Below are 16,583 nucleotides of genomic sequence, written 5' to 3'. Positions count from 1 at the left end.
CTCTTGGTGTCGATAGGTGATTTTCAAACTTAGACCTACCAGGAGTTTCACCCTGCCGCCCTCTCCCCAGAGGTACCCCAGTTTTTTCTTTTTCCCTTCTTTCTTTTTATACTGGGGATTGGACCCAGCGGGTGGGTTCTACCAGTGAGCTGCATTCCAAGTCCTCCTTTTTTAAAAAAAAAAAAAAAAAAACAGGGTCTTGCTAAGTTGCCCAGACTGACCTTGAACTTGGGATCCTCCTGTCTCCACTTCTCAGAATTGCTGGGTTTACAGGCCTGTGTCACCATGCCTGGGGAGCAGAAGTTGTTTTTTATTTTATTTTATTTAGTTGTAGATGAACACAATACCTTTATTTTATGTATTTTTTTTATTTTTATGTGGTGTTGAGGCTCAAACCCAGGGCCTCGTATATGCTAAGTGAGCATTCTGCCACTGAGCCACAACCCCAGCCCAGAGCAGTCGTTTTTTATTGAGGCTTTAAGATAAAAATCTCTCATATCTCATTCTAGAATATTTACATAAATAAATGGTGCCCCAGTGTTTAGAACATGGGATTTGCTTATCATGTTACTTCTGTGCAAATCTCTGTAATCTAGGCAGTACCTAACAACATCAGGGAGGTAGCAGACAGTAAACAGAATCTGAGTGAATGGGAGGTGGGAATCTCTTTCTGTCCTGACTTTTCTGATCAAAACAGCCAAATTGAACAGATGGTGGGCACACTGGATAGCAAGATTTCCTGATGGTCGGTGCCTTGGCATTTGTCAGCAATTAAGCCTTAGCAGCTCTGATTAAGAGTCTTCCCAGGACCTTTCTTTATCTGTGGTAAAGATGGGGGTGAAAGGAAGGCACACTATGTAAAAAATTTGGAACAAGAAGTTGATATGTATAGACCCTCTACCCAACAACAGTGTAATACACATTTTTTTTCCTAGTGCTTTCTGCTTTGTATTTATTTTTTTTAATTAAGTGCACATGAAACATGGTAGTTTTTGTGGTTTTGTTTTTGGTACTGAGGATTTAATCCAGGGATCCTTTATCACTGAGCTATATTCCCAGCTTCCTTCTTAAATTTAATTTAGTATTTTAAGATAAGGTCTCGCCAGTTTGTCCAGGCTGGCCTTGAATCTGAGCATATGCCTACCATATATACCCATTCCATCTCTAGGTATTAAAAATGATGTATATATCCATATAAAGACTTGTATGTGCAATGTTCATAGCAGCTCAATTCACAATAGCTAGCTTGTGGAACCAACCTAGATGCCCTTCAATAGATGAATGGATAAAGAAACTGTGGTATATATACACAATGGAATATTACTCAGCCATAAAGAAAAATAAAATTATGACATTTGCAGGTAAATGGATGGAGTTGGAGAATATCATACTAAATGAAATAAGCCAATCCCAAAAAACCAAAGACCAAATGTTTTCTCTGATAGGTGGATGCTGATACATAAGTGTGGGGTGGGGAGTGGAGGAACTTGGAATTGTGTAGAGGGAAATGAGGGGAGCGGGCAGGGGAAAGGAAAGATGACTGAATGAGACAAACATCATTACCCTACATGTACATGTATGATTACACAAATAGTGTGACTCTACATCCTGTACAACCAGAGAAATGAAGTTTTACTCCATTTGTGTACAGTGAATCAAAATGTATTCTGCTGTCATGTATAACTAAATAGAACAAACAATTTTAAAAAAGAGACTTGTATGTGAATGTTGATAGCCATTTTATTTAAAAAAGCCAAAAACTAGAAAGAAATTGAATGTCAGTCAGCGGGTGCATGGATAAACTGTTGTATAACGTATATAACAGAATACCACTGGTAACAAAGGAATAGACTGGACACATTTGCCAACATGGATGAAATAAATTTCACTTGAGGCTACCATGAAAGAATCTAGACAATTGGTACGTACTGTGTGTAACATACTTTGTACATACTATGTGTAACCTTTCCGAACATACATACTGATCTTTAGCAACAGAAAGCAGATTAGTGCTTGCTTAAGAATGGGAGATGAGGGCTGGGGATATAGCTCAGTTGGCCCTGAGCTTGTGTTGCAAGCACAAGGCCCTGGGTTCAAATCCCCAGCAGCACCACCAAAATTAAAAAAAAAAATAATGGGAGATGGTGGGCCAGGGTAGAAAGAAGGATTAAAGGGATGTGAGACAACTCTTGGCAGTGTATTAATTGTGATGGTTTCTCAGGTTATATGTGTCAAAACTTAAACTGTACACTTTGAAGATATATAAAGTATATCAATTATATGTAAAAATGGCTGTTTAAAATATAAATAAATCAGAAATCTGGGTCTGTTGTATCATAATAGTGTTTATTAAGAACCTACATACAAATGACCTAACATTTTACTGTGTACTATTCTAGGACAATAAAAGGGTCTTGCTTGCTGTTTTATGGTTCCGTACAATCAGAATCAGTGGAAAGTGTCAAAAACCTAGGAAATATTCTATTTCTCACCAAAAATCTTTTGTATTTATGGATGATTAACAGTTGAACATTGAATTTTCTTTAAGTGGCAACATGATACCTAATGAAAAACTTAAGTATGTTGCATTACCTGGGTAGAACAGAAAATGGGTGATATTCAATGGCTCTTCCTTGCCCCTTGAATCAAGATCAGTTTCCTGGGCTTTTGATATGCTCTGTGGTTCGACCCTAAGTTTCCTGTTCAGTTTTTGCCCACCCTGCCCCTGGAACACACTGTACTGTCCCCGACGTCATTGCCTTGGTTAATACTTTTTCTGCCTGTGATTCTTAGTCACCCTTACCTTACCTTTGTCTGGGTCTGGTTAAAATCCTACCAGTACTTTAAGTTTACATTCAGATGCTAATATGCTTTCTGATCTCAGCCAGAAGTGTCATCTATGTTCTGTATATTGGTGGACACTAAGCATATAGTTTGTACCATGTGCCTTGCACCAGATATATTTACATATAATGAGTTTTGCCAGTGGCATCTAGCAGGTACCTTGTATGTAGAAGGCATATATGCTGATTGTGTTTTAGAAGAATACATTGGGAACAGAACTGAGCAGATGCAGTATTACACATTTTGGCTACTACTTGGATGTGTTTGACATGTTCATTGTACTTTTACATTTATTATTATTGTAATTAACATCATTGGGGGAAGCAGTGACAGGACAAGTGGGAGAAATAGTTTCAGTTTTATTTTTGAAGCTCATTATGTGGTCATATGGTTAGGGCACAGGGGTGGTAGACACAACCTTCCACCTCTGATTTTAGAACTGGGAAGTAGTTGGAGAATTGGAAGTTAGTTTATAACTTTAAATCAGCTAGATATAATTCACTCTGAGTAATTCAAGTAGAAATAACTGTGAGAATAAAAGTTAGCTTAGTGGCATCTCCACATTTGAGTATTCATTGTACTATGGAAAGAGCATGAATTTGTAAGGACCATGAATATTTGGGGAAATATGTTTATGAAATTTCAGATGACAGCTATCTTCTGGATTGTCCACACCCTTATTCACTTCTTAAATTTATTTTTCTAGGTTCGGACCCTATTTGTCAGTGGTCTCCCTCTGGATATCAAACCTCGGGAGCTCTATCTGCTTTTCAGACCATTTAAGGTACTTTTTATATCTTTCAGAAATTGTAGGAGAAGACAAAAAGACTGTGTGTTCCGTGCTTTATGGGGGCTTTTTTGGAGGAAGAAAAAAATGTTTGAGAAAGCACCTTGTAAAGAGATGTTTTTAAAAAGGTTAATGAGTAAGGAAAGTTAACAGAGTTTTTCTGCAATGTCACTGCCTTTTGGCCTCCAACAACTCATCTAGAGAGATCTCTTCTCTTACTGATGCATCTGGCCCCAGGGGTCTCTATTCCATTTAATCTCCCTGTTTGTTCTACTCCAGTTGAGGCTAATTATAGATCATCAGAAAGTTATAAATTACATACTGCATACTTAGTTTTCAAATGCAATAATGTAAATCAAGCCCTGTCAATGCTTCCTTATTAGTTGGAATAGTATTCTTGATATGAAGATATTAAGAAATGGTCTTTTATGAACTCGTTTAAGAACCTACACTATTTTTTTTCCATGGCAAAAGCCCTAAATTTCAAACAAAATTTTGCAGAAAGCTTGGTATGAATTCAGGGGAATCTTTCCCTTTGTTTAGTGAAATATTTACTGCAATTGCCTGTACTTCCTGACTATTGAAATAAAGTCACTTTAGAGATACTTAACATTGCTGGAATTGAAACCTTAACGGGAAATTGGACTAAAGCTGAAATAACCATGCTGGCTTTTGGAGGATAAGAGGAAGCCAGAACTTGCCAGAATATGGGCCTTGAAGGCTTCATGAATTCAAGGCCTGTGTCCAATAGGTCTGAACTGGTCATTGTGGATGTGTCAGCTGCAACACCTGTCACGGGTCACCCGGGTCACCCTTATGATTAGGTAGTGGACAGGACAATCTTGGTTTCTGATTAAAGATCCATCCTGATTGAGGCAGGGCATGTTGGACAGGATTCAGCTTAGTAGGAAAGATTAGAGTCTAGGTAGTATGCGAAGAAGACACCAAGTAATGGCGGACCTCACTGCATTCTGACAGCCATCCCAGAATGTAGTAGTAATGATGATGGCACAGAGGGACACAGGAAGGGTAGATTCAAGACTAGCTGATAAGAAATGGGAAAGGAAGAGAAGGTGTGGAGAGTGTGAACTTTATGGAATTCCCAGAGTTTCTTCTACAGGGTCACAATTGTATAAAAGGGACCATTTCTGTGACTTTTTAGGCTAATTGATCTTCTTAACAAACAAAATATTGTTATGTTTATGTGTATAGAAAGGAAGATCCAGCAAAGCCCTTAGATGTATTATCTCATTTCATTATTACCGCAGTTATTTAAGGTAGATTAACCCCATTATTTCAAATGATGAAAATGAAACTTGGAGCCGTTGAGTTTACAGACATAATAAGTGGCAGGACCAAGGAGGCAGGCTTTTGACTCTGCCATCCCTGTTTTAAACTATGATGTTATAGTTCTTTGTGGTTTCAGAGCATAGTATATCCCTACCAGTGATGTTTTACTTGAATGAAATATCCATTTATCCTTTGCCTCTGAGACCTTGAGGCTGTTTAAACCTCCAGGTTTTTCATGAGAAAGCCTATCTTGAAAAAAGAAGGAGGCAGGACTGTGAATCATGACCTCTCTGGCCAGAAGAGCTCAAGGCCTTGGAGGTAGAATGTTTATAGTAGCTAATTGGTAACCAAGTTTTGTGCTGGAAAGATGTGAGGATGAATCAATCCTAAAGACCTGCCCAGAAACCCCAGTGCTAAAGTTAGGACCTTGGTACATTACTAACAACCCTCTTTTAATTAAAGTCCCTGGAGGCTGACCCTAGGCTACAAATCTGTCTTTGTACTGATATGTGTAGTGGTCAATCATGTCAGGTAGTGTTTTTTTTCCCTTTAGTGTCATCCATCAGAGCAAGCCACCAGCCATTGATTATTTCCAGCAATGAACACGCTTTATTACTCTTATCCTGAGGAACTAGTTGGGGGGAGGGGGAAGAGATATAGTGATAAAGGTAGGGGTTCTTTCCATCTTCCTTTAAGAAGAGCTGGAATTGAAACCCCAGAGGGAAGTTTTACATGACCCAGCATTATGGAAACCAACTGCTTCATTAAATAAGCAGAAGAATTAAACAAAAGGCTATCTACTCAGCCTTTTCTGGTAGTCCTGAAGTTTTGCTCAATAAATTGTATGCTTAGTGTTTCATTGTTGCTATTGTATTAGCAAATGTATGACCAAGTCAAACTTGCTCTGACCTTAATATTAAATTTCCTCCCTTCCCTCTCCTACTTTTATAAAATTCCAGTCCTTACCTAGACAAGAAGACAAAGATTGGTTCTTGACAGACATACCTATTTGCTTTTATTGAATAATTTCATGGAAAAAATTGAAAAGAGAAAACCATAGATAACTACATGATTTCTTTTGGGCTCCAAGTAATCAAATAGGTTTTGTGTGTGTGTGTGTGTGTGTGTGTGTGTGTGTGTGTGTGTGTGTGTAATTTGCTTTGTTTTCACAACTAACTTGGGAGGCATTTGTGAGAAAAGCTAGATAGTCATAAAGGGCTCATATTTACTTGAGTAAGATGGTATTACATTCTTCCCAACCTCACACTTGTTTTTTGGGGCTAAATTTGGTTCTTCTTATTTCCAGGGCTATGAGGGTTCTCTTATAAAGCTCACATCTAAGCAGGTAAGAATTTCAAACTTCTGTATAAATGATCACTTTTTTTTTACTTTCTCTGGGAGTATTAAATGGGGCTTAACATTCTTTTTTAATTCCAATTAGGATTTGATTTTTGTTGTGGTTGCTGCTGCTTTTAAATTAAGGGTGAGATTTATTAGGAATTAGCACAGGAAGATGATGTGTAATTCTATATATAGTCTTCCAGCTAGGGTATTTGGGATTGTCCCAAAATGTGGCAAAAATGATGCCTCCAGCATAGTTATATTGAGGCTGACTTGTATGTTCAAAGAAAATGATTAAATACCAACCAAATTCACTTGTACTCCCAATTCTTTCCCATTTTTTTTAAGAGGTTAAATGGTAAACTTTTACAAGTGATATGGATATCAGACGGTGACAAATCATGTTGTCCCTCAAACCCTAATAACTCAGGCAAAAGTCCCTAATTGAGATTGGAGCTAGAAGGTACAGAATAGAGGTGGTAGGTGGTAGTCAGTGGCCCTGGAAGTTCCTGCAAGTTTCTATATGCTTGCTTGCTTGCTTGCTTGCTGACTTGCTTTCTCATATTTTTAAGCTAAACACTTGGCATATTCACCTCTCAATCATTTTGTCTCTGTGGTTCATCTGAAATAAGCTACATTTCATGTTTCCTGCTCTACTGAAAGATAAAGAGTCCAAAGGGATTATGGTTCCCATGTACGCGGAACGGTGTTGTTTATGCCTAAGTAAACACAGGATTTTTTTTTTTTTTTTTTTTAAGGCATCCTTAGGGATTTGAGATAGACATGCTCAGTTTGTAAGTTTGGTCATCCAGTGAGAGTGTAAGACTTTTATCATTGTGTCATTGTATTCCTTGCACTTACAGTGTATCAAAAGGTGATTCCGTTCTCTTTCCATTTTTAAAGATGAAGAAACTGAGGTACAGTGAATTCGATTTAGGAAAGTAGCAACTCAGACCCTGAATTGTCTCTAACCCTTTATTCACTGCTGCTCACCTTCCAACCACCTCTAAAGTTTTGGTTTTGTTTTTTAATGATTCTCTAAATCCCCAGCTGTGCCCTTGAAGAACTGCCCTCATCATCCCTTTGATTCATGTTAGAAATTTGGCTAAGCCACTGAGTCATGATTCTTTGGGTCTGGCTTTCTTATTTCCTCCTGTCGCTTGTGGTCATTTCTTTATCTTAGCTTTTCAGTTTGACATCACCCTTGACCCCAGAAAAACATATTCCCTGACTTTTTTTCTTCATATTCTCTCTTTCCTCAGCCCGTAGGTTTTGTCAGTTTTGACAGTCGCTCAGAAGCAGAAGCTGCAAAGAATGCTTTGAATGTAAGTATATGCTAATGTTACAATCTTAGGGGTTTCCTTGTAGGCGGTGGAAAGTTAATAAAACCTCTTTGGATTGGAAATCAAAGGGTAGGAATGTGACTGCTCAATCTAATATGGAGGGATTCATTTATTCAATTAGTCCTATGAAGAATTTTCTCCATGGATTGTGATCGGATGTGCAGGTTAAATAACTTTGCTTTTCACTAACTTACTAAAATGCTCAAAATATCCAATGGTGCAGATTTTATTCTAATTCAATCCCATCAAGTCCGCTGCTTGTCTTCTGTAGAGGATATGATGGAGAGATTAGCCTGGCCATCATTGTACCCTAAATGGCTAAGTCAAAAATAGATCAGAATCTTGTACTTTTTTATATCATGAGGTTTCCCTTTTAGGTATGTGACTCCTGTTGTTTATTTAAACAGATCACAGTCTTTACTTTGATACAAAAAATTTGTAGACTTTCCCAAAAGACATTCTACATAAAATGGTAGTCATTTGTATTGAGTAGAGATACCTGTTCACATTTGGTTTGTAGGCATCTTGTTTACCATGTTTTGTCACTTTTACCAACATTGTTTTAGAAAACACTTCCCTTCTTTAGTATTTTGAGAAGCAAAACAACCTATGGGAGCTCTGCCAAGGAAAGGTGAAAAGAGGCAGAATTTAGTTTCAGTTGTTGAAGTGTGGTCCTCAAGTGAGGAGCCTCAGGTCTGGCTCCAGCATGCTTCAGGCAGTTGGCCTAAGGAGTTATGAATAAGTGTAGATGAAAGCAGCAGAGTATACAAGTGCTTCCTAAAAGGCAAGTGACCACTCTTCTGGTTACAATAGAAGTACCATTGTGTAAGCATCTGGGAACTTGGGGCTGCTCTTGGTGATGTTGTGGTACTGGCAGGTGCTCCCCCAGATGCTTCTCTGAGCAAACCATGTGAAGAGGTTAGCTAGATCCCTGATATGATAATCTGATAACTTAGAGGCCCAAGGAAAAGGCTTTATGTGAGTCTGTATACTCAGCATAATAGCATCATTGTGTTTTCAGACTTTGAAACAAAAAATGTGTACTCTTCAAAGAAACAGTTTATTTTTCATGTAAAGCAGGTAGGAATGTCTTAGGATTCCAGAATCTTTTTGGATTGATGACCTTTAGCCAGAATAACTGCCTCTTACAGAACAAAGTATAAACCAATAATTTATTCAGTACCAGTAATATCTAGTGAAACAGTGTGTAGATGAATATTTTATATAAAAATTATATGGATCTGAGAAGTAGCTCAGTGGTAGAACACTTGCCTGGCATGCATGAAGCTTTGGGTTCAATCCCCAGCTCTACAAAAGGAAGTAGGGAGGGCATTTTGTGATTTATGCAATGTTTTCTTTTATTCTAACCAGGTGGACATCTTTCTAAATGCAGAAATATTTTTTCCATTGTTCTGGTAAAGGAAGTAACAGTAGTTGAGTCCCCATCGTAGAATGGGCTCCCCTTACCTTGCTTTATTTCTGGTGTGTGTATAAAGATTTGACTGACTTGCAGTCTGAAAAACAATAGGCTTTTGCAGTGACCTCTGTCATCTAAAAAGGCAACAGTCCCTCATTTCCTTAGGGGGTAGATTGATTTTTTAAACAGATAAGTGAGGCTTATTGTTTTAATGTTTAAATGATAATAGTAAAGAAACCGTGTTTCCTTCCTTGCCATGCTAAATCGAACAGCAAACGTTACTATTTTTCTTGGTGCTTGAGTGTTATCATCAGAAATAGAGGTGTTAAAGCTGGTTTGTCCCTCAGCCAACTGGTTCCAGATCCTTGCATTACTGGTCCTCAGGTCTGGTTATAGGTTATTCTTCTCCACTCTCCCTTCTCCTTGGCAGCAAACTTTATAATTACCAGTGTATTGTCCCCTAATCTTTAATACTACCTAGGAAGAACCTGAAATAAAAGAGGCTGGGATTTTGCTCTGAGTCTAAGGGGAGCTCCTCATATTTAGCTTTCAGCTCCTCAGGACGAACTTGTGCATATAGGTATTTACTGAGTTCTGGCCAAACTGTTTCTTAACATCATAAACTTTACTATGTGAATTATTTGTGGTCTTGTGTGCCTTAGAAATTCCTTCAATGTTATGGTTAGGGAAACAGACCTGGAAAGAATGAGGAGTTCAGTTAAGGGAAGGGTTGGTTGGAGACACAGCTAGGAGGAAATAAGAAGTGAAGCTCCTATAGCTCAAACCTGTTTTATACAGACACTTGCTGCTTATATTGCCCATAGAATGTTGCTACATTTTTACTAGTGGCAATAACAGACTATTTAATTCACATTGTCCAGGACAAATAATCCATGATAAAGTTTGGTATGTGACCATGGAGCAGAGTTTCTTCTCTCTGCAGAGAAATTGAGCCCATTCAAGGTAATGTACTTAATCACAAAGCTAACATGAATCTCCTCTGTGATCCAACATTTTAGGCCTTTTTCAAGGTCATCTTTATATGAGTTAAAAACATCCAATACTTTGAACATATATGTATTTAACATATATATATTAAAAGCATATAAGCATTACAGAATTTTCTCCTCATGTCATTTGTCCAGGCTTCTCTTCAAAACTTTACCCCGAATTCCTTTGGCGGGGAGTTCAGTGTTAATGTTTCATTTTATTAAACTATTGAGAAACTTAAGCCTCAATCCAGAAAATCTCTCTCTATAGAATAGTCCACAGTGTTAGGAATGACTTCTCTGTATTTAGGGTACCTCTTGTTATTATTCTGTCTTGGTTACTACCTGGTTCAGTTATTATTAGTATTAGTCTTTTCCTAAAATGACTGATTTTTTTCAGCACATTAATTTTCTGCCATTTTCAGACTGTGCTTTAATCAGTGTGATAATCTTTTGGAAAAACATGTAGGTTGGATTAAGTGGTAATATTGATTTTTTGCTAGGGGGATTACACAAACATAGACTTCCCTTTAGGTTATCCATAGTCCCATCCATAGGACTAGAAACCCCACCTGTTTTTTAACTTGACAGCAAAATATTTGACCTATTCATGATCTGACACATTCATAATTTCCATACAATCAGTTCTTCAATTTCCATGCTAATGAAAGAGGAAACCAATAATCTAAAGAACTCTGTATGTTTGAATTTGTTTATAATTTTGAAAAGCAAATCAAATATAGTAACATCTGAAGTTAGCTGGTTTAATAAAAATTATGGTTTTGGGAGATTTTATAAAAGAAACGGGAAGAAGAATGGGGCTAAGGATAAAGACCCTGGGGAGATGTGGGAATATACCACCTCTGGATATTTTTGGCAACTGGCAGGATCCCCAAATTGCCATTGTTGCCTAGTAGAAATCTTGTTTTAATAAATAAGAATGATTTGCAGTTAACACTTCAGATCAGCAGGATTAATTTGATTGCTGCTTAGAGTAATTTTCTAATAGGCATTCATTTACACTGGTGTAAAGTACTTAAATTGTGGACTCTTTATATACATGTCATTCAATTGATATCTCGCAAAATTCAAAGAGTTGTTATTAAGTAGGTATTACTTTAGACTCTTCTATAAATTGTTATATCAAAACGAGAGAAGTCTGATGTAATCAAACTATGTATATGACTACATACTACTTTTATACATTGCTGAGGCTAGTATAGTAGTTTGCCTTGCTGTCAAATTATACTGTGTTCTAAGTGAACTTTAGTTACCAATATACTATTTTATCAAAAGAAATTTATTGAGATATAATTCACACATTTAATGTTAAATTTAGTGGTTTTGTTGTTTTTAAAGTTTTTTAAAATTTGTTCTTAAAATTTGTTTATATTTTCATTTGTTCTAATTAGTTACACATGACAGTAGAATACATTTTGACACATCATACATAAATGGAGTGCAACTTCTCATTCATCTGGTTGTATATGATGTAGCGTTACACAGGTCATATAATCATATGCACATAGGGTAATGTTCCATTCTGTTGTATTTTTAATTGTAAAAATTAGCCATTGTAAAACTTTCAAAGTGCACAATGCATGTGCAGCATGTTGTGCAACCATCAGTATGCATTTCTAAAACATTTTCATTAACCCAAGCAAAACATCATAGCCATTAAACAGTATCTCTCATTATGCCTTCCCCCAAGTCCCTGGTAACCTCTAATCTATTTTCTGTCTCTATGAATTTATTTATTCTAAATGTGGGAATATTTCTCTTATTTTTTCTGGCTTTTCCTTTGCATATTCACTTTGAGGATTATACATGTTGTAGCATTTATCTGAATGTTCTTTCTATGACTGAATAATAGTCCATTGTATAGATGTACATATTTTTGTTTATTCATTCATCTGTTGATGGCCAGTTGGGTTGTTTTTTACTTTTTACTATGTTATTGCTGCAGTGAATATTGGCGTATAAGAATCTTGAGTCTCTCGTTTCAGTTCTTTTGGGCATGTATCTAGAGGTGGAATTTGTGGGTCATACAGATATTGTATCCTTTGTTTTTAGGTGTGTATTTTTTTGATTTTTTGATTTGTTCTTTTTAGTTATACATGACGGTAGAATATATTTTTAAAATATTTTTAGTTGCTGTTTAATGGACCTTTATTTTTTTTTTTTTTTTTTAATGTGGTGCTAAGAATTGAACCCAGTGCCTCATACATGCTGGGCAAGTGAACCCCAACCCCAACCCAATAGAATGCATTTTAACATATAATACATACATGAAGTGTAACTTCCCATTCCTGTGGTTGTACATGATGTAGAGTTCCACTGGTCTGTTCAGCCTTTGCTTTGGGGGGATTGGCTTATTTCACTTAGCATGATAGTCTCCAGTTCCATCCATTTACTGGCAAATGCCATAATTTCATTTCTCTTAATGGCTGAGTAGTATTCCACTGTGTATATGTACCACATTTTCTTTATCCATTCATTTGTTGAAGTGCATCTGGGCTAGTTCCATAGCTTAACTATTGTAAATTGAGCTGCTATAAACATTGATGTGGCTATGTCACTGTAGTATGCTGACTTTAAGTCCTTTGGGTGTATACCAGGAGTGGGATAACTGGGTCACATGGTGGTTCATTCCAAGTTTTCTGAGGAATCTCCATATTGCTTTCCAGAGTGGTTGCGCTAATTTGCAGTCCCACCAGCAGTGTATGAGTGTACTTTTTTCTCCACATCCTCACCAACATTTATTGTTACTTGTATTCTTGATGATTGCCATTCTGACTGGAGTGAGATGAAATCTCAGTGTAGTTTTAATTTGCATTTCTGTAATTGCTAGAGATGTTGAACATTTTTCATATATTTGTTGACCGATTGTATTCTTCGTGTGAAGTATCTGTTCAGTTCCTTATAGCAGGTGTATCTTTAGCTAAACTGATTTTCATAAAGGTTGCACCATTTACATTCTCAACAGTATTGTATAAGGTTCCAATTTCTTCATATCCTCATCAGTATCGGCTATTTTCTTGTTTTGAATTTTTATAGTTGTAGATGAACACAATACCTTTATTTTATTTATTTTTATCCGGTGCTAAGGATCAAACCCTGTACCTCACATGTGCTAAAGCAAGTGATCTACCAGTGAGCCACAACCCCAGCCCCAGTATCTGTTATTTTCTACTTTAAATTTTACAGCTATCCTAAAGGTAAGTTGTTCTTGATAAATATTGTCTGACTGATTCCAATGGTAAATTTGAATTCTTTTGGAAGCCTACATGATTCAAAGTATTTAACACAGATTAGTAACATTTCTGTGATGGCAGTTCTGATTAATGGAATTGTGTTACTCTTAAACAGCTTGTTTTATCTATTAATAAATAGGTACATGGGTGATTCATTTATAACATCAGATGTAAAGGAATTTTTTCAAGACCTAAATAGAGTTTGGAATAAAGAAGTGAAAAGTAGTTTTTGTTGTGAAGAGAAAGAAGGTAGCCATCCTTTAAACTTCTAAAGTACAGAAGGCTTTGTAATAATAGAAAAATTAAGAGGAACTGAATATATATATACATATATATTCAATATGTATCTATATTAATTTATATGTATATATAACAATATATTCAACATATGCACATATATTGTTTCTCTTAATTTTAATATAATGAATAACTTATATAACTATTTCTTGGTTTTTGAAGAATTTATTGGTTCAGCAGTGTAGCAAAAAGAATTTTTAGAGAAAGTTTATTATATAACAATGATTCCAGCCTCTTACATAGTTATGTTGAAACTTGAGCTCTCAAGACTACCAAGTTTCTGAAGAGTTGAAAACAATTGGTTAATCCTGTACTGGTTCCTCATCTTTGAAATGGGGGTCTTATTCACTTAAAGCATTAAAGGGAAATCTGTAAGAACACACTTTTGCCAGTGGTCTAAAGGTAGTCTGTGCCATTAACATAATTACTTCTTAGCCATCCAGTCCTGGAACATACTCTTGAGTACAAAGGAATACCAGGGCTGTGGAGGGAGGCACTGGCCATGCAAAGACCTTTGGTTCTGGTTAGACACATGCCTGTATGTCAGTCTGTTTCCTGTATCACAGTTTTTCCTGACAGCTTGTGCAAGTTAGGACTTTTGATCTTAATATTTATACAGCTTGTGAGTTAGGTGAATTATTTCTACTAAACAAAACTTTTCACAAATGTAAGTATCCAGATGGCCTATCTCAGCCCTCCTCGCCTCACTAGGTACCTTGTCAGTATGTTTCTTATCAGTTTTTAAATTTTCTCCCTATGTTTTTCTTAAGTCTATTGCTCAAAGTTAAGAGGCCCAATCAGTAAGAACCCAGCTGGAACTTTTGGATGGGAACTATGCAGGACTGCCAGATGAGATCATGAGCCTGATCTAGTGTTTATCTGTTAAATCTGTTTATAACTTCTCTTAAGAGCAGAGTTTTAAGGCAGCTATTTGACGTCACAGGGTTAGGGACTAGGCCTGTGGTGATATAGAGCCCCATGATATGGGGCTGTCGGATCCTTCGTCTTTTTCTCAAAAATATCTATATACTTTGAGGCCTAATTTAGCTGTTCCACACCTCAATGTGAAATAGGTTTAGCATGAAAAGCAAACCACCAAATTGACTCATAGCCCAAGTATAATTTAAAATACCAAAAAGCACTAGATAGCAAGTGCCCAGTATATGATTATTTAGTACTAAGATTTGTTCAGATATTCTTTTTTCTTTTCTCTAATCTCCTTATAGTGGCCCTGCATTTTGGGGTTGTTTTGCATGCTGTTACCAGGTAATTTAAAAATTGTACTGAAAAACAAACAAATTAAGATGTATTTTATATTAGGTATGCAGACTGTTTAAATTCCCAATTAGTCTTTTCCCTAAAGAAGAGGAAGTGAATTACTTGAATTTGTTAAGCATTTAGTAGGAAACTAGAAAATATAACACTAGTAAAAAGGAATCCTAAGGTAAGTTTGATGAAGGAATAATCTTTTTCCCTGAGGAAATGAAGCAGGAAGAACCACAGGTTCTCACATATAAACTGATATATTCCAGTGTCAAGTATCTGTGGAGATCTCAGGTCCACCCAACTCTTCTCTAACTAAAACAGTTAATCAGTTATCACATGGCTATGGGAAACTTCTCAGAATTTTCCTCGTGGTCTTTTTTTAAGGATCTACTTGTTTAAACTTATTTGAACTACATTTTATAAGTGACCTCATTTGATCTTGCACTTTTTCCATGGTTCTTTAGATATTTCAGAAAATGCTAAGAAACTAATTTTCTCTGTATTATGGAGGCAAAACAAAGTCAGTGTTTGTGGAACGTAGAGTGCAAAGTGGGAGTAATTTGCTAAAACTTATGTTTATTTTTGCTAAAATGTCAAGCCAGTTTTTAGAACTAAAAACTTCTGATTCTGCAGGCCATTGACCTCATTGATGTTTCTGTGGAGCAGCACATTTTGGAACCTCAAATCACTGTTTTTGTTCTACTTTTTAGTGAATGATCACACACCATCAAAATGACTAGGGGCCACAGAGCTTCCTTCTAATATTGACTTAATGTTTCAGTAACCTATAAGATAATCTATATTTGTCCCTGTATATGGGATGTATTGGAATATTTTTAAATCTTAGGGAGTAAAGATGAGATTTACCCCCCACAAAGTAGAATAATGTGTTTTGACAGGATATTTTTTTAATTATTTTACTCAGATAGGATAATATATCAAATATGAAGTATTGTCTTCCTTTATAATTAATTATAAGCTTTTCTTGAAAATTTTACAGGCATTTAATAATTAAACTTTTTTTTTAAATATTGGGGATTGAATCCAAGGTGCTTTACAATTGAGCTTTGTCCCCAGTTCTTCGATTATTTATTTATTTATTTAGTGTTAGGGATTCAACCCAGGACCTCATGATACTAAACACATGTTCTGCTACTGATCTAAGCCCCCAACCCTTAGTAAAGATTTTTTTATATGTAATGTAAATAGGTAAGAAAAGAGGTGAGAGAGACTAAATGTCTCTAGAATATGAGGAAAATATCGTAAAAATATGTAAAAAATACAGGAGTAGGAAGAATAAGATATAAAATTGAATTCTAATAAATATTATTAAACTGTTCAATGTCAAATCTGAAAAAATTTTAAAAGGCCTGTATTTATTTTCAGACTAAAATCTTTCTTTTAAAATTTAGTGTTTTGGTAAAGAACATTTTGAAAAGTGATGTTTTGAGTAACCTCAATATTGCAAAAAGGGGTTTTTTTTTTTTTCTTTTTCTTTTTTTTTTTTTTTTTGGCCAGACATTGTGTGGTAAGTGAATTTTTAAGATTAATATTTTAAAATTAAAAGAAAAAATAATTTCTGCAGAATAGCAATTAGGTAGAAAATTCCTACTGTAAACTGGCATACAAGACATCAGTCACAAGTGGGGATGTGGCTCAGTGGTAGAGTGGTTGCCTAGCACACATGAGGCCCTGGGTTCGATTTCCCCAGCCACCACCCAAAGAGAGAGAGAGAGAGAGAGAGAGATTGAATAC

General features: G+C 36.1%; 1 protein-coding gene and 1 long non-coding RNA gene across 7 annotated transcripts in view; one reads left to right on the top strand and one right to left on the bottom strand.

Annotated features, from left to right (window-relative positions):
* Positions 1–16,583, top strand: part of RBPMS (RNA binding protein, mRNA processing factor) — a 202,949-nt gene that overhangs the window by 103,396 nt on the left and 82,970 nt on the right. For all 6 annotated transcript variants that reach the window (XR_013763852.1, XR_013763853.1, XM_079140269.1 and 3 more), the window contains exons 2-4: positions 3,551–3,628; positions 6,228–6,266; positions 7,525–7,587. Coding sequence is in view for 4 of the 6 variants with exons in the window: in XM_079140269.1 (XP_078996395.1) it covers positions 3,551–3,628; positions 6,228–6,266; positions 7,525–7,587 (180 nt within the window). In the remaining 2 variants the exon portion in view is untranslated. The remainder of the gene's footprint in view (positions 1–3,550; positions 3,629–6,227; positions 6,267–7,524; positions 7,588–16,583) is intronic.
* The window catches only part of LOC306661354, a 102,324-nt gene that overhangs the window by 8,980 nt on the left and 76,761 nt on the right, over positions 1–16,583 (bottom strand). The gene's annotated exons all lie outside the window — the stretch shown is intronic.

The sequence above is a fragment of the Sciurus vulgaris genome (assembly GCF_902686455.1).
Source record: "Sciurus vulgaris genome assembly, chromosome: 5".
Lineage (NCBI taxonomy): Eukaryota > Metazoa > Chordata > Mammalia > Rodentia > Sciuridae > Sciurus > Sciurus vulgaris.
This window is presented reverse-complemented; position numbering and strand designations above follow the sequence as displayed.